The following is a 24,897-nucleotide window of genomic DNA, read 5'->3' as shown; positions in this document are numbered from 1 at the left end:
TCTATTCAGAGAGACAGGAAAGGTAGCTCATGCAAAGTAAAATATTACCTTGGCAAAAGAATGCATTATTTCTGACAGTACATCTGAGTCAGGTTCTGTCCCTATGGCCTTGATAAGGGCATCACACATAAAATGCCACATCTGGGTGAGGTATTCTGGGCCACGAACTCTTGCACATTCCAGGAGCAAAGGCATAGATTCTGCAGCTGCCACACGAACACGTTGGATTCATTAAGGTAAATGACTGCCAAACATTTTTTTACCAGTGTCAGACAACCACCAACCATATAGTTTCCTTCTTGAGGCTATGATCGAATCCCACTTTTCTCAGTTCAGAATCCTAGGACTCGATTTTAAATTACAATTAAGCATACAACATTATATATCTGTTACAATTTGATTCCACTCAACGAAGTAAAAAACAAACAAAGTAGAGCACATTTTAAAAAATCTGGGTAAACAATATTGATTCCTGGATTACATTTTGGACAACATGGAAGGATAAATAGTATAGTGCTTAGCAATTTTACATTTGAAAAGGTGTTTAAATATTGCCTATCTAACATCAACAATCCGTAATGCATGCCAAGCCTCATTAAGAACCTAAATTGCTCTTCAAAAAGTGGTCATAAAGGACTGGAAACAATATTATATATACAACTGATTGCAAAAAGATGTTTTTTTATTATGAGCAAGAGAGAGAGCTAAATGGATGTCTGGCAGCCCCCCTCTAGGGCCCGGAGGGGGGATTGGGTGGATTCCAAAGGCCAATTGCTAACTGTCTGATATATGGCTACATTGCAAACAGTCTGTTTAAGAATAAATCAACAAGGAGGTTTCAGAAGGAGGTTTCTCTCAGTTTCTTTGATAACACCTGGACGGGAAAGATCAACGATTTGGGAGCTGCCAAAATAACAATTCTCAAAGAGCTGGACAGAACTTTGAAATTGGATGCAATTAAATGAAGTGGTGCGATGAAAAAACAAAAACAGCTGAAAGAGTACAATATACGGATAAATCTGCACTCCATTAAAAAAAAAGTATGTTTTCTGCCATGAATGAGGATCGCAGAACCAGAGTCAAAATGTGGAGGAAAAAAATCAGATATGGAATTATGAAAAACATGAGGATGAGAGGCAGGACTATGATGTTGAATGCGCTTCGGAATTCAGACCGTGGGAAGCCAAAACAAAAATTATTACAATCTGGAAGACAATTGGACTTTTTTATTTTAGTTTTGTATTTTTATTGGATTTGATATGTTAATTGGATGTTTTTATTGGAAAATTAATAAATGCTTTTTTAAAAAAAATATTGCCTATCCTTTAAACATGAAGGTAAATTAGTAAAACACCTCCACATAATGTTCAAAACTGGTGGTGTGATCCTTCAGTGTTGCCTTAACTGAATATAGGCCTTTGCATCACTACAGCTAAATTAGAATCCTATACACCAGGGTTTTAAGGATGCGAGTGGTGCTGTGGGTTAAACCACAGAGCCTAGGACTTGCCGATCAGAAAGTCAGTGGTTCGAATCCCCGCGACGGGGTGAGCTCCCGTTGCTCGGTCCCTGCTCCTGCCAACCTAGCAGTTCGAAAGTGCAAGTCAAAGTGCAAGTAGATAAATAGGCAGGAAGGTAAACAGTGTTTCCGTGTGCTGCTCTGATTTGCCAGAAGTCATGCTGGCCACATGAACCGGAAGCTGTCTGTGGACAAATGCCGGCTCCCTCGGCCAGTAAAGCAAGATGAGTGCCGCAACCCCAGAGTTGGCCATGACTGAACCTAATGGTCAGGGGTCCCTTTACCTTTACACCAGGGTTTGGATACCCCCCCCCTTGAGGACCACAACCCTTTTGGCGAAATTTGTTTGGGCTGCATGTCAACACTGGGCGAGACTCAGAACCACTCCCTCCCTCCCTTTTACAAACAACCCCCTCTTCCCGACCTAAATAATTAGGCTTAAAAATCAGTTTCCACCAGCACAAGCTGTTTTTGAGCCCAACTAGTATATGTGGAGAGGAATTTTGTGTGTGTGTGTGTGTGTGTGTGTGTGTGTGTGTGTGAGAGAGAGAGAGAGAGAGAGAGAGAGAGAGAGAGAGAGAGAGATGTATGTTACAGTGCATGGAGAAATGAGATTTAACTCTGCCTTTCTCAGCTGTGACGCTCCATCTTAAAATCATCCCCATGTGGCAATCAGGCTTACAAAAGTTCCCATTGGTGGCATTAATGGAAGTAGTTATTTTGGAGGCTGTGGGTTGGGTGGGGAGATCCTATAGGTCACATTCAGCTTGTAAGCTGGAGATTCCCCATCCCTAAATATGGAAAGCAAGGCAGAACTATGCACATTTGCCATGGAAAAGCCTTAAAGAAGAGGGGTACCATTCTAACAACCCTTTAAGATTCTTAATATGCTGATTCTGTAGTTCTATCCTGCCTCAATGACAAGATCTTGCAGCTCTTCCAAATAGCTGCAATGGTTCCCAACTGTTGGTCCATGGATGCTGGAGGTGGTGGTGGTCCGTAGCACCATTCACGTTACAAAACCTACCACAGAGATATCAATTTTTTGAAAATGGGGGATCCATGGCTTGGCTTTTGAAAAGTACTTAGCAAACTGGGAACCGTTGGCTTACGGGATGACATCAAAGTACTTGTGAACATTTTGCAGGTTATAATATTAAAACTTCACAAGGCATTTACAGACACATTCTTGTAAAAGGATATCATCATGGAAATAGAATTTTAACAAAGGAACCATCAGTTTTACAACTTGCTCTGTGTACTCCACAAATCCTTCTTTCAGCTCTTTGGCATAGCAAACCTAAAACAAAAAATGTAAGCCATTTAGAAAAGGAATACTGTTGTGCAATTGTTAAATGACCATCAGGTATAATGAGAAACAATTAAGCAAACAGGAAAACTACACCTACGAAGATAAAGGAAAATGGGACGCTCTTGTGTCACTTGTGATAAGTTGGTGCACTTTGTCTGATTAATTCATTCATACAAGTCTTGGACTTTACAGAACAATTAAATCTTTTAACAACAATAACATTCCACAAGTGTTATCTAGTCTGTCCATACCCTTCCTTGACTAAAGTTGGTCCTACTTTCTCTTCTCTATTCCCAAGGGCAAATGCTCCCTATCTTTAATAGTGAGAAAGAGCCTACTGAGCCACCCTTCTTGCTGCACCCTCCTAAGTTTTAATTCCCCATGAGCCAAATTCAGCTCCTGAGCTGCAGTCTACCCCAGCTTCAGGGCCTCCATACTGCTGAATACTGATTTCAGTTCAAACTGTGTGGTCAAAATAGTACCCACCAACATCTGGCATGCAGTTGCTTTTTCTTCAAGGCCTGCAGTCTTGATACCAAAACTCTGCTGGTCACCCAGGTTTACAAATTCCCAGCCATCATCGTCACTCATGTTCTCCATATCTTGTGCTATCGAGAGAGAAAACGATTAGGAGAGCTGTGCCCTTCCTTACAGCTAATTTAAGAATGGAATAAGTCTCAGAACCTACTGTCAAGGAGAGCCACTTCGGGCTTAATCGATGCAGTTTTCATTAAAGGACCCATCACAACAGGGAGGTACTGCTGGAATTCCTTTCCAAGGATCTTGCACATTCTAGCCCATGCAGAAATCATATACGATATCTGAAAATTAAGAGTCTTAGTTTACTTTTCTTTTCTGCAAGAATACTTTCTTAAAAGTTGCATTACTGCCTGTGCTGAGAAAAAATCAAACCCATCTTAAAAATTAAGTGGTACAGATGCTTCACATTGATGTTAGGAATTATTTTCTATAGGCAACAGCTGAGCAGTAATCCTTAGCATTTCAAAATTGTAGTTTTGAAGATTTCTAGGGGGAGCATTCTAAGTCCCCATACTGCAGATAGGGGTGAGGCTGAAAAAGAATAGCTTGCCCAAGGCCATCTAGTAAGCTCATGGGCAGAGGTACGATGAAGGGAACATTTCATCTCGGTAGCCAAAAGCCACTCTCCCATTAGATAACAAAAACTGCAATCAGCTAGAGCCACAACACTCAGCAGGAGATTAAAAAGTCAAAACTTTTGACTCCAGTCAAAAGTGGTTTCTGAATACTGCATTGATAAAGATGTAGGGAAAGTACCACAGAACTGCACCACACCAGTGTTATAAACAAAGCACATTCCTTATCTGGCTTCCCCAGTGAATCCTATTTTCTGTATACGAACTGTCCCTATAGGCAAGGAATGTGACTATAGGAAAAAGTGACTCCAGAGAGCAGCGGGACAAATGCAGAATGCAGAAGCTACTGAAGATTGGAACCCACCAATCACCCAGTACAATGATGAATGGGGTTGGAGAAAGGTCTCAGATTTTTTCCCATCTCATCTCCGCTCTGTCTATCACACAATGAGCCTTTAGCTAGTTTGGTATAAAGCTAGCATTAGTTCCGCAGCTTTTCCCTTCTCCAAATACAACCAACTGGAAAAAGGCAGATTTGGGCCACTTACGTACAGTGAAATCTCGAACCAAGATAAAACTAAAACAAGTCACATTGCCACAGAAACCTTTTAATCTACAGATCCTACTAAAAATGCATGTGGCAACAGAAATTTTGGCCAAAGTATGGATCAGCTTTCTAAACAGCCACCGCCCTGACAACAGGCATGAGATACTCTAGTAATAAGGTGGTTTCAAAGGTAAAAGTAATGCTTTGACATACCTGAGGGTCATCATCTTCCAGGTCATTGAAGTCAGTCTGTGTTTTCAGCAAGAGCTGCATCACATCTGACGCATCCTGCATGAACTATAAATAGGAAGAACCAAGAAATCATGTCAGGGCGGCTAAATAGTTATTTTCTAAGTAAAAAGCTTAATACTCATGGTTTTAACCTGGTTTCAATCAAAGAACGCAAGAACACTGCAATGAAGTTATGAACATTTGAAGTGACATCAAAAGCAGTGAAAACAAGAGCATTCAGATGCTGCTTGCTGTTAACATATATTTATTCAAAATTTCAGAAAAGAATTGTAGAGCCAGATGGAATCAGTTATGCAATCCAAACACCTGCACAAATGCAACAGTCGCCACACCAAAACAGCCTGAATGGATTACACTTCAAGACAATAGTTTCTTATAAGAGACCAGAAAGGATATGAGAGCACCACAGTAGTGTTGCAAATAAACATGGGTTCACCATCCATACTAAACTGGAGAGTCCAGATCAGCTACAGAAATCTGACACCACAGGGAAGAAACAGGATCTATCTAGTTGGCCTCTAAGAACCTACTTCATTTAGAATGCCAGCTTTAGATTAGTCATTTATGCTATCTTAAAAACCCTGGAAATCCCGGGAGAAAATGCGAGTTCATGAGTTATTACAGAGAGAGCCTACTACATCCTGAAATACAGCAGAGAACAAGGTTCTAAGCAAAAATCATAAAATAATAGCCAAACACATAAAACAACCAAATTTATTTTCAGTTTGGGTGTTGAACCAAAGATGAACTGTTATAGAAGCTCTGCTAATGCCATCTTGGTAGTCAAGATAACTCTACAATTAATTGGTAATTGTAGCAATGAGCTCATATATGCTTATATTCACTTGCTTTGATATAAACTGATTGGCTTGCTTTGATGTTATCCTTATCGGTGGGCTTGGGGTCCTGGGCTCTAAGCCCAGAAAGGGGAACTATCTGTAATAGTTGGGTACTTGCCACCTATGCTCTCATCTGGGCAGGGGGAGCAATGGGAGAATCTGGGCAACATGATACATGTTGTTTTCTTTATAAAGAATGTGGGCACTTTTGCTTAGGTGCGGACAAGTCATCTCTTTGCTGTGGACTCCATCCCATGTCTGCAAAGGGTAGGAGAACTGGCAGGCTGATTAGCTGTAGGTCTACAACTTTCTTAATAAAGAATCAGAACTGGTCATTCAGATGTCTTGGGCAGGGCTGCCTCCTGACACCAGTATTGCAGCTGCTCGCTAGGACAGGGGTGAGATTTTTAGCTGAAAAGGCACAAAGAGAGAGCTGTCAGTGCATCCACGCAGCCCTTACTCTGATGCGTGACAGCGATGCCAGTTTCGGGAGTGTGGCTTCACAGTACCACCTCACCATGCCAGCTGCTCCTGGCTTGAATACAATACTGTTCACTACACAATGAAAGAGCCAGAGGATGACTTGGTCTTATGGAATCCCTCCCTCCCCACTCCTGCTGTGTGACTGAGGACGAATTTGGGAGCTTTTGCATCTTTTCAGTTAACCGTGGTTTGTTGCATCAACTATCAGCAGCTAACACCAACTATGGGCAGTTTGAAACAAGACAACTGCAAACCATAGTTTCTGAAGCTAGATTTCTTAAATAATATTGTTTTAAGCGCATGCACTGGAAACTGCGGTTACATAAAAAACAGACCAAAAGCTTCAAGAACCTTCTCTTAGCTATGTGGGAGAAGAGGGCAGCATGTGAGCTTTGGGCTGACTCAGGCTTGATCATGTTGTACTAAGACAGGGGTATAAAACTTTTGGGGGGCTGGAGGTCACAATACACAACTGAAAAACTGAGAGGGCACCATTACTGAGAATGCCCTCTGCCTGGTTCCCTGTAACCACTAGCAGTAGTATTAATAGTCAGCATACATTAATAACACAAGAGCTTGCCACATCAGGTCAATGGCCCATAGAGTACAGTATCCTGCTCTCATAATAACAAACCAAATGCCTATGGGAAGCCCAAAAGCAGTATCTGACTGCAACAGCACTCTACCCCCTTGCGATTCCCAGCTGCTGGTATTCTGGGGAATTTGTACACACAAAGCTATCTCCCATGAAAACATAGGTGCTTATTTAATTCTTAGTAACTTACCTTTTCTTTGCCTACTGCAAGGCCAATTAAGCTGATGCATTCTATGGTTTTCCCTCTCAAGAGTCTAAGTTCCTTCTGCACAGCATTCTCAACAATGTGTTTAAGAGAAGGCATAAATAAATCATAGTATGGAACAAACTTTTCTTCTGCTGTATCAGCAACTGATGCAATGGATGTAACGACCTGTTCCAGAACCAACTTAGTGCCTTTTTCAATCAGCTGTTGGGAGAAAAAAACATTTATTTTTTTAAAAAAACTTCATGAAATCTCAAAGCAGGATTTTAGTCAAACCAATTCTGCTTTCAAATCATCCTCCAGTTGATTGTCTTACCTCCTGCAATTTTAATACCATAGTGGAATGAAGATGCTTCACTAAGTTATCTAAGTAAGGAATAAGCAGTGATTTGGGACAGTCTTCAGTAAAGTTGATCAGAGCAGCGGCTGCATGAGCCTGAACTCGCTGATTGCCTTGGTCTTCCATGGTCTGCAGAAGAGCTGCAATTACCTACAACACAGATGGCTACTGTGAGTGAACTGTCTCAGAATGAATTTGGTTGATATTGAATTACATAGCTTGCTACTTGCCTTCTCATGGAATTTTTTCTGGAAGCCTGGTGCAAAGTCTGTAGCCATCTGACCAATTGCATTGCAAGCTGCATATCTTACTCTTGGGTGCTGAAATATTTAGCTTTGATTAATAAATTCATAAAAGAATCAAATGCAAACTTTGAAGAAGCCAAGTGCTTTAAACTTACAGGGTCCTGAAGAAAAAGCAAAACCAGGTCAACTATTTCATTCAGAATCCCCTCCATCTGTTGGTGACAGCCTTCGCCAATAGCTGAGAGAGCCATCAAGCCAGCATGTCTACACTTCCAGTCAGCTGCATTGAAATATATTGAATAGAAGCAATATTGTTTAGTAAAAAGCATACAGAAACTAGGAATATATTTTTACACATAACATGAATGTCTTCAAGCCAATTTCAGTGGCTCTCTCTCTTACTCTAAGCTGTGAATACAACCTTTATCCTTTTCTCCCTCAAGCTGCACATTGTGGTTTGAGATCCTGGTTAGTAAGCTGATATTAAGGAACCAAGCTCTGCCATATCAAAAGTCACAAGCAATGTGAATTGGGAAAGTGGAGCACATGCTTCCTCCAGTGGTTTAAAAACAGATTTTTTCCCCCTTTCCATAGGTTAAGTGCTCTGCTTTTAGCAGTATTTCCCCCTCCACAGATTTCAAAGTACATTCCTGTAAATGAAGATCAGCTGTTATAGCAACTTCCACTGGACTTTGAAAGCTGTCAATCACATGTCATAATTATGACATCAGGTAACAGATTGGTGGTCTAGCTCACATGCTGAAAGTTAGCTCACAGGGGCCGGGAAAAGTACGGATTTGACTCGGTCTAGTTCTCCACACCTGCATTATAGCAAAAGTTAGAATGCAAGGCAGGCAAGTGAAATCCTACTACCCATTTATTTGTTTGGACAAATAAGGAGAATGACACATTGATACTCCTGTTCACACACTTGGGACACTCCTTGAATTGGAGGAAGGGTTTACACTCACAATGAAGAACAATCTTGGATTGCAGAACAGAATCAATCCCTTTCCCAGAACCTTCAAATATTAGGAAAAATTAATAGCTCTCTTCTCCTACAAGCAATAACTGCACAAGAAGCGCCTAAGACAGATCACTCAGAACTGTTGCTGAAAGAACAAATTGCACCTTGCCACTGGCTTCAAAGTTACTTAAGCCTGACATTTTTCACTTGTTTTAACAGCTCAGCACCAGAAGCATTACCACTGATTAGCATGTTGTAACATCTGCCTTGAGTCCAAAATTAAATTACTTACGATTCTGAAGCATTTGCATAATATGTTCTTTTATCATAGGCAGAACAAGTTTTCCACCAAGGCCACAAGCCATTCTGTCCAACGCACTCTCACCAGCAACAGCATTGCTAAAGTAAGTTTGTAAAAAAATTAAAACCTGTAAGTCAAAATTTAGGATAATAGCCAATGCATTGCATCCAATTTAGTCATACTCAAAACAGACCCTATGAAATCAATGGGCTTGCAATTTAGCCTTGACTGACTTTAATCTGCCAATTTCAATGCAATCTCCTCCAAGAATGACTTAACTGGTTTCAACCCAATATATTAAGTACTCAGGTGTATTCATTCAGATAGGCTTCTTAGTATTTTTGGTTTCTCAGGAAAACAATGTGTACTTTATCCATTAGGTAAAAAGGTATTCAGAGGCACAGCTTTCATGACACATTTTAAAATTGAAATCTATTTGCATAGATTTTTTATTAAACCCACTTCTGTTCTTAGTATAAATTCATCAATACATTTAATATACTGAATTTTATATTTCATACTGGGAGATGGGCTATGCCCCCCAAGTCAGCGCGCGCGCGCGCACGCACACACACACACACACACACACTATATATATAAAATTGACTTCTGGTTTCAAATGATGGCATACTCATGTACTCTTCAGTTACTCCTGCAATTGTGGGCTTAAACATAGCCTGGTAATTACACAAACTGAACCAGTGGACTGAAAGCAGGTGATTATTTTTCAAAGAGTGATTTTCTGTGAGATCATGGCATCTAAAACTCAAGTGCATCTGCCATGAACTTGCAGGCACCAGCCTCTCACCAGGCTGCAGGGACAGTGGGAATTGCTGAAGATTCTAGAATCATAGTATTGTCGAGCTGGAGGGGACCACAAGGGTCATCTAGTTCAACCCCCTGCAATGCAGGAATCTTTTGCCCAATGTGGGGCATGGACCCACAACTCAAGCGTCTCATGCTTTAATGAACTGACCTATTCCAATAATGTCAACTCTCAAAAAGATGGCTGGACTATAAAAGCCTATTAAAGAATCTGTTGACCAGCTTCATGATTCTGTAGAGCACTGCAGCTAGGCTTGATCAAGCAGAATCCAGAATGTCTAAATTGGACAACAGTGCAGCTGCAAATGACACATCAATGGCGGCACTACCAAAATCTACTTATGTGATGATGGCTAGAATGCTTCAACTTGAAAACTGCACACAAAAATGCAATATGGATTCTTGGCAATCTGGCCAAAAGTAAGATCAGCCTGTTAAGTTCATTGAAAATGTTTTATGAAAGATATTGGCATTACCTGAATATTATCAACTTGGTAGAGATCGGGCTCACCAGATATCAGCCCTCTCTTTACAAGTTACAGATAAAACATTAATTTTTTTACATTTTAAGTTAGAGAGTTTCTGCTGCAATGTGCCAGAAAGGGGGAACTTCGGTGAGGAATGGAACAGCATAATATTATGCTATTTGCAGATTGCACAAAAGAGACTCTAATCAACAGAGATTTTTAATGAAGAATGGGAAATTATTTACTCGTTAAGTTTCCCTGCTACTTTTTGCTTTTGTATAGGTGATCAGCAACATTCATTTTTCATCCCAGTACAAAGCAGAGGAACAACACATCCTTGGAATAAATCCAACATTGGATGCAGAGTGAAATGTTCCAGTGCTTTAAGGCCTTCTCTTCTGCTATCTCTGCTGGACTGCAGATACTAATTTGAACTGATTACGGCTTATCTTCATTGCGAAGGCGTACGTGGCATTAAATCGTGATGTGACTGAGGACGTTCCTCCAACTTAGAACTGTGGCCTTTTTATTATGCTCTTACAGATTGTTACATATTATTAATGTTTGCATTCCTTTTTTAAAAAATGATACTTTATTATGAAATAAAATAAATAAGAGAAAAAATTGGGTAAATAAAGAAAAGGTTCACTGCCATTATCTCAAGAGACTACAGAATTAGATGCCACAACAAAAACCGACCTGATACAGAAAAAATACAGAACAAATGTTATGAATAGCAAATAAAGCCATATCTCCTCAGGGCTTCCATCACTCTGATTGGCCTGTCAAATGAGCAGCAAATGCATAGGTTAAGCTGCACCCTGAGATACCCTTAATTTAGGAGTCAGTTTCTCAGAAATGAGAGCATTACTTTATTGAACCAATATTTAAAGAAAAACCTAAGGACTCCTTCCATCAGCAGCCCTGCGATATGGTCAAACAAGCACTGACTAATAGGAAAATTCTAAGTGGTTTGCATATTACGCCTGTAGTCAACCCATACTTTTATTGCAGTATTGGATTCCAGTGTGTTCTATTTTTGTGTGTGAAAAATCTAAGGAGACAATGGGATGGGAGGCGGGGGCGGCGAATGAGGTATGCTGTTATCGAATATGAAAGTTGTAGTGGGGTTTTTTGTCCTCCCTTTCTTGGTTTTTGGATATTCATTTTTCTTCTTCCCCTGCCCTCTGGCCTTGCAAGTTTTTATAGATGGTGCTATGTCAACGTTTTACATAAATTGCCTGTTTAATCTGTTTGCTCAGCATGGATACATACTATAGATATTTACGTTATAAGGATCTTGTGGTTTCTACACTGTAATATACTTTAAATTTTCACATGGAATGTGAAGGACTTCGGTTATCCTAAAAAAAGAGAACAGGTGCCCTCTAAACTCAAAAAACTTAAAGCTTATCTTTTGGTTTAGGGGACTGTGTGCTAGTGGCCATTTTAAGAATTCTCAGGATGTGGCTAATTTTGGGATCTAAGGATTAAAGAAGAAAAAGACCTACAGCACCTAAAAATTTAGCAGCTAAAGAGACATAACATACATTGTCTTGTCAGTTACAATTTGACCCATATGCACGTGACAAATTATGGGGTAATTCTAATTTTAAGATAGTGGCAGTCTTTTTTGTGGAAGAAATAGGTTGACTGAGGAATTTCTACAGTTGAAAGGTTCAAATGGGAGACAATATCTTCAATTATAACACCTGTTGGTGTCTATTTATAAACCAACTGCTTTGAGTGCTTTGGCACCTCCTAAATTGTTGGAAGGAATTACTGGATCTTCTCAGAAAGTTAAATCCATGACTACTATTTATAGTTGCTTATTGGACCTTTGTAAAGTAGGTGCTCAGAAACTTTGGAGTCTCAGTCTAACCTACACCACAGGGTAGTTGCTGGGATAATATGGGGAGGGGGAGAGGATATGTGCCATTTTGATCTCCTTGGAGGAAAAGTGGGATATAAAATGTAATGATATAAATAGATAGATAAACAAAACCCAAACAATGGAAATTGCTTCAGAATCTATACAGACTGTTTCTTTAGATTTATAACTGAGGTGGATGCAGCAAAAATGTTGTTTCAGGTATATTAGATTCCACAACATTTGTAGAGGAAGGCACTGTCTAATACAGCTAGATGCTGGAGGTGCAATGCTGAAAGACCTCAGTGATATATTCTTTTTAGTCTAAAGCTAAATTTCATGTAAAATTTTGTACTGCAAAATCAATCTGCAGGTGGTTTTTTTACTGTTTTTTTACTGCAGGTGCTGTATTTTTAAACTATATTCCTATGGTATGCACGTTAATAGCAGGACAATAAGTGGATATTGTGAGCACTTATGGTTGTCAAGAGACATACACCTTGATCCTGGAAGGATAAATGCTCACTGTCCATTGTGCAACGGTCTGAGAACTTACAAGGCCCTTGCTACATTTGAACGTATTTTAAATCAATGCCAATTTCATGCAGATAGCTATTTGAACATCTGGAGGGTTTATATTGAGTTATGTTTCATTTTAGAGGGAAATACTAATGGCCTTTGAATACCGACAGTATATTGTTAGTGCATTATTTTTCTGCCCTTCATAAAATCTTTTTCTTTGTTACACATGATACTTAAACAAACGTTGAGCCCTTTAATAGGAGATCAAACACAGTCCATGTCTTCCTGTTTGCAAAGACTGTTGTATTCATGAAGTAACCAGTCCTACGAAGTATCTTTTATTTAGTTTCCTGCTCCTATACAAATTCTAAATGGTTGAAATCTCAACATAAATTTACAGTTACAGTCTTTAAGTAAGCTTGAGTACACTCCAGCATGTGAACACACTGCTCTAGTAAAATATGCCATTTATTTTTGGTTTCTGGCATGCACATAATTTACTAAGTAGTTGCCAAGAAAGCAAAAGATATGTTCTAAATATAGCAGAGCGCTCCTGGCACGTTGTAAACTATACTTTAATGGCTATATCAATAAATGCGAATAAATCACTTAAATAAAAAGCTGATGTACAAATCGGAAACATGAAACAAATTACTGATATGCATACCGATCTCCCTTATTGTATTCTGAGAGTTATCCCTTTACAACTAAATTCTATGCTTCTGAAAACTCTGATTTCAATTAAAGGAATGATTGAGAAGGACCATGCTTGCTTCTAGAAATCACATAACAAATGATTTTTATAGAAGCATCTAGTAAGACAGACAGATTGCTGTTATAAGATGTAATCAACATTGCCTTGGATTTAAGAATAGCATGTACAACTGGGGCCTTTGTTCCCCCCCCTCCACTACGGCCCCTACAGGATATGAGATCTTCTCTACAGACAGGTAGGAGAGTTCTTCCTCAGTACTTGTTCTCAGCAAAGTGTGTTTTGTAAGAAAGGATTCTCTTTTGCAAAAATCTGGGGTTTTTAAGGTGAGAAAAGTTAAGCACCTTTATTTCCTTACCCGCATCAACCTAAGGGCTAATTATTTATCACGTTAGCTCCCATTTGAACACCTTTGCATGAAGGTGACATTTAAAACCTGGCAGCTCAACGTGGGGATGTTGCATACACAGGTAATAGCATGCAAGCCAGCAGTAGGTGTGGCAATCACACAGGGTCCCCAGACGTTTCACCATCTATTGATCCCTGTGCCACCACTTTATTTCTCGCTGCCACCACCCAGGCCGTACCTGGTACAATGCTGAGTCCAGTCAGGTTTAAACTGAAACATAAACTTCTGTTTATTTATTGCAGTTTAACAAGCGTGTGGTTTCATAAACGGTATTGGTCAATTACAATCATAGGGTGCCTATCCAGACCTATAACTTCCGCTACCTGCTCTCACTCACTAGACCACCTCTCAGAGATTTACTTGTCTTCCGAGCTCCTAACTGTTCCTGACTCAGCTTATTTCGCTACACTAACTCAACCTACCCCCAGACTCTATCCCAATTCACTCCCACTCCAACCAACCACCCAACTCTCAAGGAACTCCTCTTTCGCCCCTCCCAGAGCTGGTTTTATAGTCCCTCTGACTCCACCCCCCCGGTTCTGATTGGGTAACTTGTTTAACTATTTCACCTCCAGCACTCTCAAATGTTAACATCACAGTAGGTAACCAAAGAAAAGCTTGCAAAGAAAGGGAGCCATTGAGAATGGCAAACCATATGATTTTTCCCCTTTTTAAAAAACAACTCGTTTACCTGTCAAAGTCATCGTCTTCTAACTCATCAGAATTTGCCCAGTCTTCATCTTCTTCTAGGTCAACCATCATTGTTAACATCTGAGGAACTAAGGAAATTAACATGGCTCAATCTACAGAAAAAGGTTTAACAGAGATCTGACTGCTCATGAACAGCCACCTCACATCCCAGTAGAATTCATGAAGCAATGTGGCACTTGTCCATATTTCACTCTGCCACAACGTGTACCAATAGAGTAATTTTGGATTGTGAGGCACCAGTTCCGAATTATATCTGTGCAATGGCCCCACAGGGAAGGATTATATCACATGCTTTGCGTGCAGAAGGCGACAAGCCAAATCCCCGGCATTTCTACCTAAAAATGGTTGCAACCTAGGAAGTGGACTAGATGGACCGTTCAACTGACTCAATATACACTAGCTTAATATATTATTAATATTATTAGTATTAATATTTAAATTTGTATACCACCCTATACCAGCAGATCTCAGGAAAATTCACAACATAAAACCACAATACAAAAATACAAAACACTTAATAAATACAAAATCAAGAACAACCTATTAAGCCACTCTTGGGTCACAAAAAACAGCTCACAGGCAGCACTGAGAATACCTTCATAATAAGCATGTGGTGCCCATATTAATAAAGTTAATGAGTGTTTTATTTTTGCTTCATGCTGGCCCCATTTTAGATTCAACAGTCAGGGCTGCATACTTGACAGAGTCTTATAAAAAAGGCAAAACACCGTCCTTCTGGTTGTTTGGGGAGCAGACTAGAGTAGATCAGTAGGATTTTGGCTTCTAAAAAACAGCTCTGTGACTACTGTGTAAGACCAGGGTATGTGTCTTTTACCTAATCTACAAACCTATGCCACATTAACTGTTTTAATTCTAACTGAGAAAGAATATAATGAAAGACAATAAATTTACTTACTAGCTTGTGCAACAATATTGATATGCCTTCTAAGCATAGCAGCTGCAGTCTCAGATAATGTAACTATTACTTCAAGAGCCAGTTGGCGTTGCATGTTGCTGAGATTAGTATCTGCACACAACTGAAAAAGAAAGATATTTAAGTATAGTACTAAAAATCAGGCCACCTATCTAATCAACCAAAACATGAATTGGGATGGGACAGTCAACTTACCTTCAAACTTAGTTGCAATGTAGGTTCTAAGTGTGGCCGTAGATACTTTGGAACCGTATCTGCAATCTCTACAAGGGACTTCAGCACCGAATCATCATTTTGGTAACAGGAGTCATTTACCGCCTAAAAGAGAATTCAGTTAATACCCTTTTCACCTGTAATTCACATTCAAACCCAAGCATTGTGTTAGGAAGACACTATTCAGTGCTTCAAGATACTGCAACCAAAACACAGAACCAAAGACTAGAGGACATACTGGAGAGCTCAAAAGGTGGAAAATGTATCTTGTCTCACCGAGTTATTTCAAATAATTTCATCTACTAAGACATATTTTATTTGCTCACATTGCTCTTTTCCCTCTCAATCTCCCGCCTGGTGAAGATGCAACACCACCTGATCTCTTAATTATGATTAGGAGACTAAAAGCCTACAGGGTGCTCCTTAGCTCTCTCACCTCTTGTGAATAATGTTTTTATTGAGTACACCACTTCAATGGCTCTATGCTGTGAAGTAGTCTTCACAGTGGATACAGTAGCTGCCCTTGCACACATTCCGGTAAAGCTCAAATTCAGGAAGCACGTAATCTGTATTTTAGGCATTTACAGTGTATTATTTATTAGGCTATGCCTTGTATTTAAACTTTTGCTACTGACACCTAGTGTACTTGATGCTCACACTAGAATTCATGTATTATTGACATGGAAACAGCAACACTCTTAAAATACAAGCCAGAGCTTATAGGAGGTAACATACTTTGGTCAACTTGATGGATGAGTTTTTACCTGCAGGATTCCTGGAAGTAAGTCTGCAAAATGTTTTAGAAGAGGAAGATTTTGCTCATTAGCCAGAACAAATGCAGCTGCAGCCCTAGCTGACAGTGTCCTGATCTAGAAGGGATATAAAATATCAACATCAGTAACATATGGAGTTCCTCAAACTTTTAAATTCATACTTGTACGTCAAAAGTACTCATATCTTTTTCACTCACACCCACTCCCTCCTCACCAGATATTTATTTGTTCATGCCACAGGTATGCATACAGAGATCCAATACATAGTATCAGTACTAAAACTTTATGCTCAAGAAGCAAGACACTGTGTCCTCCTAAAGCAATAAACTAGAAAACATCCTAAGAAAGGATATGCTCATCCTGATCTTCCTTCTTCTTATATCAGGTTGAGATGATGCAGTTAAGTCCAATTATGTTGGACAAATACAACTTATTTAGTGGTTATAATACACCAGCTTATTAGGTCAAAGGCCTGCCTGAATAAAAATGTACTTGCCCGTGGTGTAAAACGAAGGGGCTGAACAGGTCCCTCAGACTAAGATTAGCTAGTTAGAAAGGTTCTCTCTTTAGTTCTTGCCAAACAGGCTTCAGATGTTGGCAGGATAAAAAGAAGCGTCTCTCAGAAACATCTCATATAGGAAAATATGGTGATTAAGGTAGTTTGGTCTCTAGTTGTGTAAGGGTTTGTAGGTCACAACCAGTACTCTGAATTGTGTGCAGAAACAATGGTAGCCAATGAAGGTGTTATGAAGATAGGAGTCACATGCTCCTTATAAGTGTCCCAAGTCAGTCTGGCTACAGCATTCTGAACCAGTTTCCTAATGCTCTCCAAAGGCAGCCACATAAAAATAATGTTGCAGTACTATAAGATATAATTAAGATGAAACCTAAGCATGTATCACCTTGGCCAGATCTGATACTTTGCTGAAGTTGGCACACAAGCATTAGCTGTGCAAAATAATTCTTGGCCATTGCAAAAACCTGAGCATTCAGGTTCAGGGCTGAGTTGGGAAAAATATCCAAGTCACAAATCCAACTTTTAAAGATAAGTGCATCTCTATCAAAAGCAGGGAAAATCTCTCTAATTTGATTAGGAACACGTCTGTTTTGCTGAAATTAAGCTTCCATTTGTTCTGTCTCATCTCACCCATTACCAGTGTTGGACACTAATTCAGACTTTGAACACAATCCTTGAATTTAGATGCAGAGGAGAGACAGAGCTGGGCATCATCAGACACTGTGATTCCCCAAAAACTCAGGTGTCCACATCCAATGGTTTCATGTAAGCATGATACACAAGATGGGACCCCAAAGGGCTCCACAGGCCAACAACCAAGACAAGAAAATGCCAGAACCACAATCCCAAGGAGAACAAAAACTACTGTAAAACAATGCTTCCAAGTTTATCCCAACCAGGTAGTCTATCCCTCTGCAATGATTTCAACAGTTCAGCAAAGGCGGCATGTTTTCATTTCGGGCATTTGCTTTTTTGGAGTAGAAAACATTCCAAGACTAACAACGTTTTTCAAACAAAAGAGGAAATGAGTTTTGAATTACCGTGGGATTCTCCTGATCTTGCATACATTGCACCAACATCCGTTTGATGACATCCAAATAATGCTGCTGTTGATTTCCAAAAATACCAGGAAAGTTCCTAAAGGGACAATACAAATGTGCATTTAAGCATCCCTGAGGCCTTAAAAACTTTATGCAGAGCACCACACATCAAACTGTCTGCCACAAAGTTCTTCTGAGTTAGGTCAGAGCTCTGATGCAAGATCTAAAGTTCATACTCAGCTCACACAGAGCAATGGTAAGGCCAGTTAAGTCTCACTGTTGCCCCAAGTGAATTGGAACATGCACCAGTATACACTCAATAACTTCCCTGCGGATGATTCCCCACCATTATCCAATTGCTTCTAGGAACCTTGCAACCCAGTCAGAAAGTTATGTTTGAAGATGTGGTTCCTAACAGAAATGTTAAACAACCTGACAATCTTGCATGACCATGCACTTGTCTGCAAATAATAGTATACCAGAAGATGTGCAGTGCAGCTTCACGTAGTCCCACATTTTGAGAGCTGACAGAGTCAAACAAAAACTTCAACCCTTCGGGCCACTGGTTATTGCCGTCCTCATCTAAAAGAGATAGAATACGAACATAAAGACAGGAATTTTTGAAACCACAATAGTTAACCAAAAAGTAATAATTTGTTTCATTCTCTTAAAGGGAAAAACTGCCAGAATTGCATAGCATTTCCTTATAGGCTGTGAACTGTGAGGACATTATATTCGTGCATGGTTGCCAGGAGTATTTTCTAAAGCCCCACAGCACTTGGAGGAGAGATGGGAAAGCTCAGGCACAGTGGAAGATTAGAGAAGATGCTAAACAGGTCGTCTCTGTAATTGCACCCACACTCTAGAATAACCCACTTGCCTACTTCCTTCACTTGATTTTTTCGAGAAAGTGACAACATTTCTATTTAGGAAAACGTTTATATAAGGATGATGCTGTCTGGTCAAACATGGTCATGTTTCTAGCCTATGATGATTCTGCTAGCTGTTCACCCTTTAAAATTATTATTAGTGCCTGTTTGATTTACTGTATTTTTCATTTAAGTTTACATTGCTTTTAAATGTTTTCAGACACAGCCAGCATCACAGAAATACAAATAAATAATAATAATAATAATAATAATAATAATAATAATAATAATAATAATATAATATACCTATTAGATTTCTGGCCAGCTCAGCTACAATATCACATATTTTTCTCCTCATACTGGATTGTGTTTCGAGCTGAATAATCAACAGCAATTCACTTTTGATAGCAGTTTGAACTTCAGGGGGTAACGTTGGATAAACTTCCTCAAAAGAAGCTGACAAAAGTCTTCGGAGAAGCACAGCAGCCATTTGTCTAGCCTATTAAGACAGATATACATTGTATGAGGGAGAATTAATTTCAACACAATATATTCCACTTCTGTTCTTTGCTGTTGTTTTCCTACAAAGCATAAACAAAACACCTAGAAGTTCAGCCAAAGTGCTGACTGCCACACCTATTTTTGGCATCTTTAGTCACATAGCTATTTTTTACTCAACTATTTCATGTCACAGTTGGTATAAGAACTAAACTAGGTGACTGACTCTATGTTAGAAGAACTTAAGAGGCATTTAGTAAATAGTTTCAGCAAATTAAATCAAATGTTTTCTACCATATATTAACATTTATACGGAAACATCATTTGTGAACAGTTAACTTTGTGTTAACATGAAAGAATAAAGTGAATTGTGTACAGATTAGGCATATATTAAAGACTCTATTGAAAAATATTAATTCAAATGTTACTTTGAATACTTAAGTATTCATTTTTTCAAGCAAGTTATCACTGCAAACTCCAAACCAGAAAAATTCCAGAATAAGTTCCTCAGAAGGGGGGTCAATGGATATACACTAACCACAGTAATATGAATTATCAGTTATTTCAGCTCAGATATTGACAGTTAATTAGTACAAGGCATTTGAATCAACACTGGTGGCATGTTCTACTTGAAATACTGTGATGACTGACAAAGGACCACAGCAATTTGCCTTTTATAAAGTCAGACCAGTGCTTCATCTAGCTTAGCAGGTCCCCTCCAGGGTTTCAGGCAGGATATTCACAGCCCGACCTGGAGATGTTGGGGATTGAACATGGGAACATCTAAATGCAAAGCTGATGTTCTACTATTGAGCAACAGACCTTCTGTAGGGAATAGGGAGACAGCGAACATGCAATCCTACCAAATGAGCAGCCACATTGTAGTGGACAAGTATGCTAAGGACAACAGAAATAGAATGTGTGGAAGACTGAACCACTTCCATTTGTGTTGTGTGGGAACATCTATGGCAGTGTCAGGCAACACAGGCATTGTACACATTTCTTGATGTATGTCAGACGTGATGGTTCCACCAGCGTACATGCCAGAATACTCACTGTGATTTATTGCAATATTGATATATTTGGTCTTAATTTTGCATAGTATAGCAACACACGTGCATCTTATACGCATAGCATTTTCAGCTGCCATGACTTACTGATTGCAAATGCTTCTACAACAACAGTTGTTAAGTCAATAAGTGAAATTAAAACCTAATGCACAAGCAATAATAGGTTTGGGCAGCAAATATGTTAAGGAGCAATGCAATAAGGAGTAGATTCCAAGGCATTATGAGCCCAGAGGTGCATATTAGATAGGCTGCTTTCAGAAAACAGAATTTCAGACCGCACCAGGAGTCAAAAGGAAAGGGAGAATGCCTTAACTCGTGTACAGAAGGGAATTTAGGATCCAAGCCAATGTGTCTACCAAACAATTGAAAAAACCAATGGTTTGCCACTAAAACAGGAACTGAAGCTTCTAATCTATGGTGCAAAGACAGGAAGGAACTGTATGATCATTCTTGCTTCTTCCCATAAAACCGAACTGTGGTTTAGCATTACTGCAGTAGTGTTTGCTACTGAGACAAATTTCCAACAATTCTTCTTTAACTTACTGACATTGATAGCAATATATTTCTTTTCAGGTGCCTATTACAGCTGATAACATTAAATACAATGCTAATTTATTTTACCACAACATGAAACAATGCTTCAATTATGCTACTATAAATGTTTTGTAGGGACTACTTCTTAGAAAATACCTCTTCAGCAACCGTAGTATTTCTGACAGCTTGTAGAAGGAATGTAATTTTAGATTGGCCTGGTATGTTCTCATATGTTTCCTACGAAAGAAAAGAGAATCATTAAAAACAAAAACCATGAGGCATTAGTTTGACCCTCAAATATGCTCCAATAAGTTCAATTTTTAAATTTACTAGAAAGCATATCACAGAAGCACCTATGTTGAGATTAACTTTCAATTTGAATAAGTTTGATCCACCAGTTCTATTGAACAAAGGTATAATTCTAAACTAAAACCTTGAAAATTAACTTTATCATTTACTTTAGAAAGTAAAACTAACATATCTATCAACATCACTAAAGAGATTAGTGCTTGCTGTGTTCTTAACTCTGTTCTGCCAAATAGCGCTAGTTACTTTAGCCTATGAAGTACTGCTTATTATTCTATCTAGCTCTTTACTTTTACTTTGATTTGCCCTGTGAGACACTCAGTGCTTTCCGTTTTTAACATTAGAATGACTGAGAAATAGGATTTTGTGGAATTGGCTGGAATGAACAATTCCCAATATTCTTTGCTTCAGGTATTTAAGTATACAGTTGACTTGCAATTTGCATTATTGCAGTTTTACAAACTTGATGGCAGGTCAACCGACAGAGCATTAATTAAATGCACACAAAGTGGAAAGCTTAAAAGTTATTTTGGTGTGGAGAGAGCTTTTAAGCTCTCAGGCTTGTTTACCAGCCTCAGGGAAAGTCTCAGATGGGCTCTGGATCTCACTGGAGCTTCTCAGAGCCCATGCAAGACCCTCCCAGAGCCCAGTAAGGAAGGCGGACAAAGCCCACTTCTCACACTGGCTTCAAAAAGGAAGCGATGGTCATGCAGGGGTGATTCCAGGGCTGTTCTGACTATGCATGGTTTCGACTTTAGGCAGACCCCCCCCCCCAGTGCGACTGCTACGCAAGTTGTGTGTATTCACACTGCATAGTCAAAATGCAAAGAGCTTCAAGTTGACAGACATCCCTCTTGCATAGATTCCAGAAAACAAACACAAAAAAGGTTCAATGTAGCATTGTGGACATTTTCAAAGAAAAATGGAACTCTTCAGCCTAGATCCTGCTAACTCTCCAAATTAAGCACAGCGGAGAAGTAAAAGAAATCAAGACTAAGGACTGCCTAATTCCGTATACAAACCTACTCCAAAAACTAGTGATCTCAATCCTCTCTTCTAATTTGGTGACATCATTCTCATTCATACTCAGTAGTGGCTGGTATGGTGACTGCCATGAAAAACTGCCATGCACTCTGACAAAGGGCTGAGAGTGATTTCCTTTCCTTACACTTTTGTTGCTGGTAGACAGTGACACATCCTTCAATACGCAAATACCTGGTGATGAACGTGGCACCCTACTCCCATCTCCCAGTGCCAAGAAGAGCAGGAGTTCCCTTTTCTGCTCCCATACACTGTCTACCAGCAGCTTCACCTACCTGACACACTGGCTGTTGCTGTTCAGACTACTTTCAGGACCCTAACCCATGTGGACTTCCACTTCCAGCAGGGGTTGAGTTAACTTTTTTCAGCATTTCATCCTGGGTAACCTTCCAGGGACCACACACCACCACTGTCTACTTCCAGAGGCAAAAGGTTTTCCTCTCACATGGTCCTTACAACCTGGTCACATTATGAGCAGCACAAGAGAATTTATTTTTGCTCAAATACTGTACACCATTTGCCTCTTCTTTCATCTATGTTTCAGAAAACATACATGTATGCCAAGTGGCTTCACAATATTTAAATTGCTTGCGTTGGTATGTACAATGTTGAAAAATAATCAGACTGATCTGTTTTACATTAGGGTACTAAGAACAGATTTTTTTACCCTATTGTTCCCAATGAAAGAATGTGCTGAACTCTACTGACCGCTCCAGTGATGTAAATGATAAAAGCCCCAGCACAGCCATCCAATGAGAAAATGCTAAGCCAGACGCCGGTATTTATTTCAATGGAACAGAGATTCCCCACTAGGCTTTACAATAAAGGATGTAAAGCACTCCTGTGGGTGGAAATAAAGCACTATCCTGATTTACTAATTACAGAGAAATCCTGTAGTTCAGAGTTTTCTCTAATAATAAGACACATACAACAGAAAAGGGGGAAAGCTTCATTCAGTACCCTATTGAACACTGAAGCCACTTCACAGATTAGAAAACACAAAGCTTAAGAGACAGGTTCATTATCTCACAGTTCGCACAAGCTCTAAGTTTTCAAGAGATCTACATCCCTCCAGCCACAGTAACTTGGGGGAAGGGAAAGCACACATGACACTTATTTTAAGAATCCCTCCTTGATTACCACACAGCAAATTAGCTGACTGTGGACATAAGACTCATTCTTCTTCAAGGGTGGCCCCATCCCTGCCCAGTGTCTTGGAAAGAGATGGCAATCAGAACAGACCCATCTCCCCCAGGTGCTCCAGCGCAGCCCAGAATGGCGCATGCCTATGTAAACAAACGAATGACAAAACTTAGAACACAGGAACATTGCAGCTGAGGTCATTTTTGTTGCCAGAATAAGCAGCATTTGCAGCTACTGTGTCTACCGATTAGTTTGCTATATAATGTTGCCCAACTTACCACAAACTACTCAGGTACAGCCAACTACCCCTCATCTGACCATCCCCTGTAAATCTAATGGGAGGGTTGCACCTCCTGAGCCTGTCCCTATAGAAAAGGGAACTGCGACCCCCAACCCCTTTCCACCCAGGGACGACTGTGGGCAGGATTCGTGCACTGCAGGGGGTGGAACTAGATGGCCCTTGGGAATCCCTTTCCAACCCTACAATGCTACGGCTCTATTCCATTCCACATTTGTCCCGAGGCGTAGTTCAGCCAGGAAAGCATGAGACTCTTTATCTCAGGGTTGTGGGTTCGAACCCTCCCCCCCTGGGTGGGTGAAAAGACTCCTGCATTGCAGGGAGTCGGAATGGATGATCCTCGTGGATCCCCTTCTCAACAGTTCCATCCTATTAATCTAAGGGCTTGGCCGAGGAGGCTATGGTGGCTCCAGCCTCGGGCGGTTATCTCCACGACCAGGGTCAGGTTTGAGGTGGAGAACGAGGAAAAGGAAATAGAAAATAGAATTTGGGGGGGGGGGGGAGAGAGGAAAAAAAAAGGAGAATAGTGAGAAATCGTGGCCAGAACTAGAAATGTGGGATCGCGCATTACAAAATAAAATAAAAATCAGGGGACGTGGAAGGGGAAAAGGTCAGGGTGGATGGGATGGGGAGGATCCTCTGAAAGGCCCATGTTTAGAGAGAGGGAACACGGGGACCGGAGAAAATAGGTAAGAGCCGGTGCGAGGCGGAGGTGCCGCCCGGGGTGGGGGCTTTGTGGGGGGGGGGAAGGGCGGTTGGTGGCCGAAACGCCCCCGGCCAACGGCTCTAACGGCCGCCGGCCCCGTCTGTGGAGATTCCGGCCGGAGCACGTGGGCCCCGCCAGGGCCGCCCCGCGCGCGCACGCCGAGACACACACACACACGGCGCTGGGAGGCTGACAGGGCAAGGCCGGGTCCGGAGAGCGCGGTCGGCCGAGGCTGGAGCCGGCGGGAAAGGGAGAGCGGGGAACCGGGGGGGGGGGTTCGAAACAACGCGAAGCCGCCAGTCACCTCGGCTTGTTTCCGGACGACATTGTCCGGGCTGAGCAGGTTGCCTAGGAGAAGGTAGAACTGCTGCTGCTCCTGCTCCGCCGCCGCCGCCGCCATGGCTGCCTGAGAGAGAGAGAGAGGCCAGCCGGGCAGGGAGGAGGGAGGCAGGAGGCGGGGTCTCCAGGCCGCGCACCGACCACAGGGAGGCGGAGCCGCCGCCGCAGCCGCGCTTCTGGTGAACTTCTCCCCGCCCCTGCCGCCTCCTGCCGACGCCGGGCTGCTGCTGCGGCGCTCCCATTGGGTGCAGGGCGAAACGCGGCCTTGCTCCCATTGGGCCGCGGCCCAGCCGCCTTTGTGATTGGGCGGGAGAGCGCCATTGTGAAGTCACTTCCCTCTCGCCTCCCTTAGTCCATCTCCCTCTCTCTCCCCCTCTCTT

The 24,897-nt window shown here is 40.9% G+C and overlaps 1 protein-coding gene across 1 annotated transcript in view; it reads right to left on the bottom strand.

The window, feature by feature from the left end:
• IPO5 (importin 5) overlaps positions 1 to 24,593 on the bottom strand; it is a 35,113-nt gene extending 10,520 nt beyond the window's left edge. Inside the window, exons 1-19 of the mRNA XM_081908167.1 lie at positions 24,483 to 24,593; positions 20,841 to 20,921; positions 18,889 to 19,081; positions 18,193 to 18,295; positions 17,714 to 17,810; positions 16,148 to 16,252; positions 15,366 to 15,488; positions 15,153 to 15,273; positions 14,217 to 14,304; positions 8,712 to 8,818; positions 7,608 to 7,732; positions 7,438 to 7,527; positions 7,184 to 7,357; positions 6,853 to 7,071; positions 4,707 to 4,790; positions 3,520 to 3,652; positions 3,318 to 3,439; positions 2,723 to 2,819; positions 49 to 221 (exon numbers count right to left, since the gene is read on the bottom strand). Of these exons, the coding sequence (XP_081764293.1) occupies positions 49 to 221; positions 2,723 to 2,819; positions 3,318 to 3,439; positions 3,520 to 3,652; positions 4,707 to 4,790; positions 6,853 to 7,071; positions 7,184 to 7,357; positions 7,438 to 7,527; positions 7,608 to 7,732; positions 8,712 to 8,818; positions 14,217 to 14,304; positions 15,153 to 15,273; positions 15,366 to 15,488; positions 16,148 to 16,252; positions 17,714 to 17,810; positions 18,193 to 18,295; positions 18,889 to 19,081; positions 20,841 to 20,921; positions 24,483 to 24,578 (2,331 nt within the window). The 5' untranslated portion in view covers positions 24,579 to 24,593. The remainder of the gene's footprint in view (positions 1 to 48; positions 222 to 2,722; positions 2,820 to 3,317; positions 3,440 to 3,519; positions 3,653 to 4,706; positions 4,791 to 6,852; positions 7,072 to 7,183; positions 7,358 to 7,437; positions 7,528 to 7,607; positions 7,733 to 8,711; positions 8,819 to 14,216; positions 14,305 to 15,152; positions 15,274 to 15,365; positions 15,489 to 16,147; positions 16,253 to 17,713; positions 17,811 to 18,192; positions 18,296 to 18,888; positions 19,082 to 20,840; positions 20,922 to 24,482) is intronic.
• Between the last annotated feature and the right edge of the window lie 304 nt (positions 24,594 to 24,897).

This window comes from Podarcis melisellensis (genome assembly GCF_964234715.1).
Source record: "Podarcis melisellensis genome assembly, chromosome: 4".
NCBI classification, from domain to species: Eukaryota; Metazoa; Chordata; class Lepidosauria; order Squamata; family Lacertidae; genus Podarcis; species Podarcis melisellensis.
Note: the sequence above shows the minus strand (reverse complement) of the source record. Positions and strands in the feature narration are given on the sequence as shown.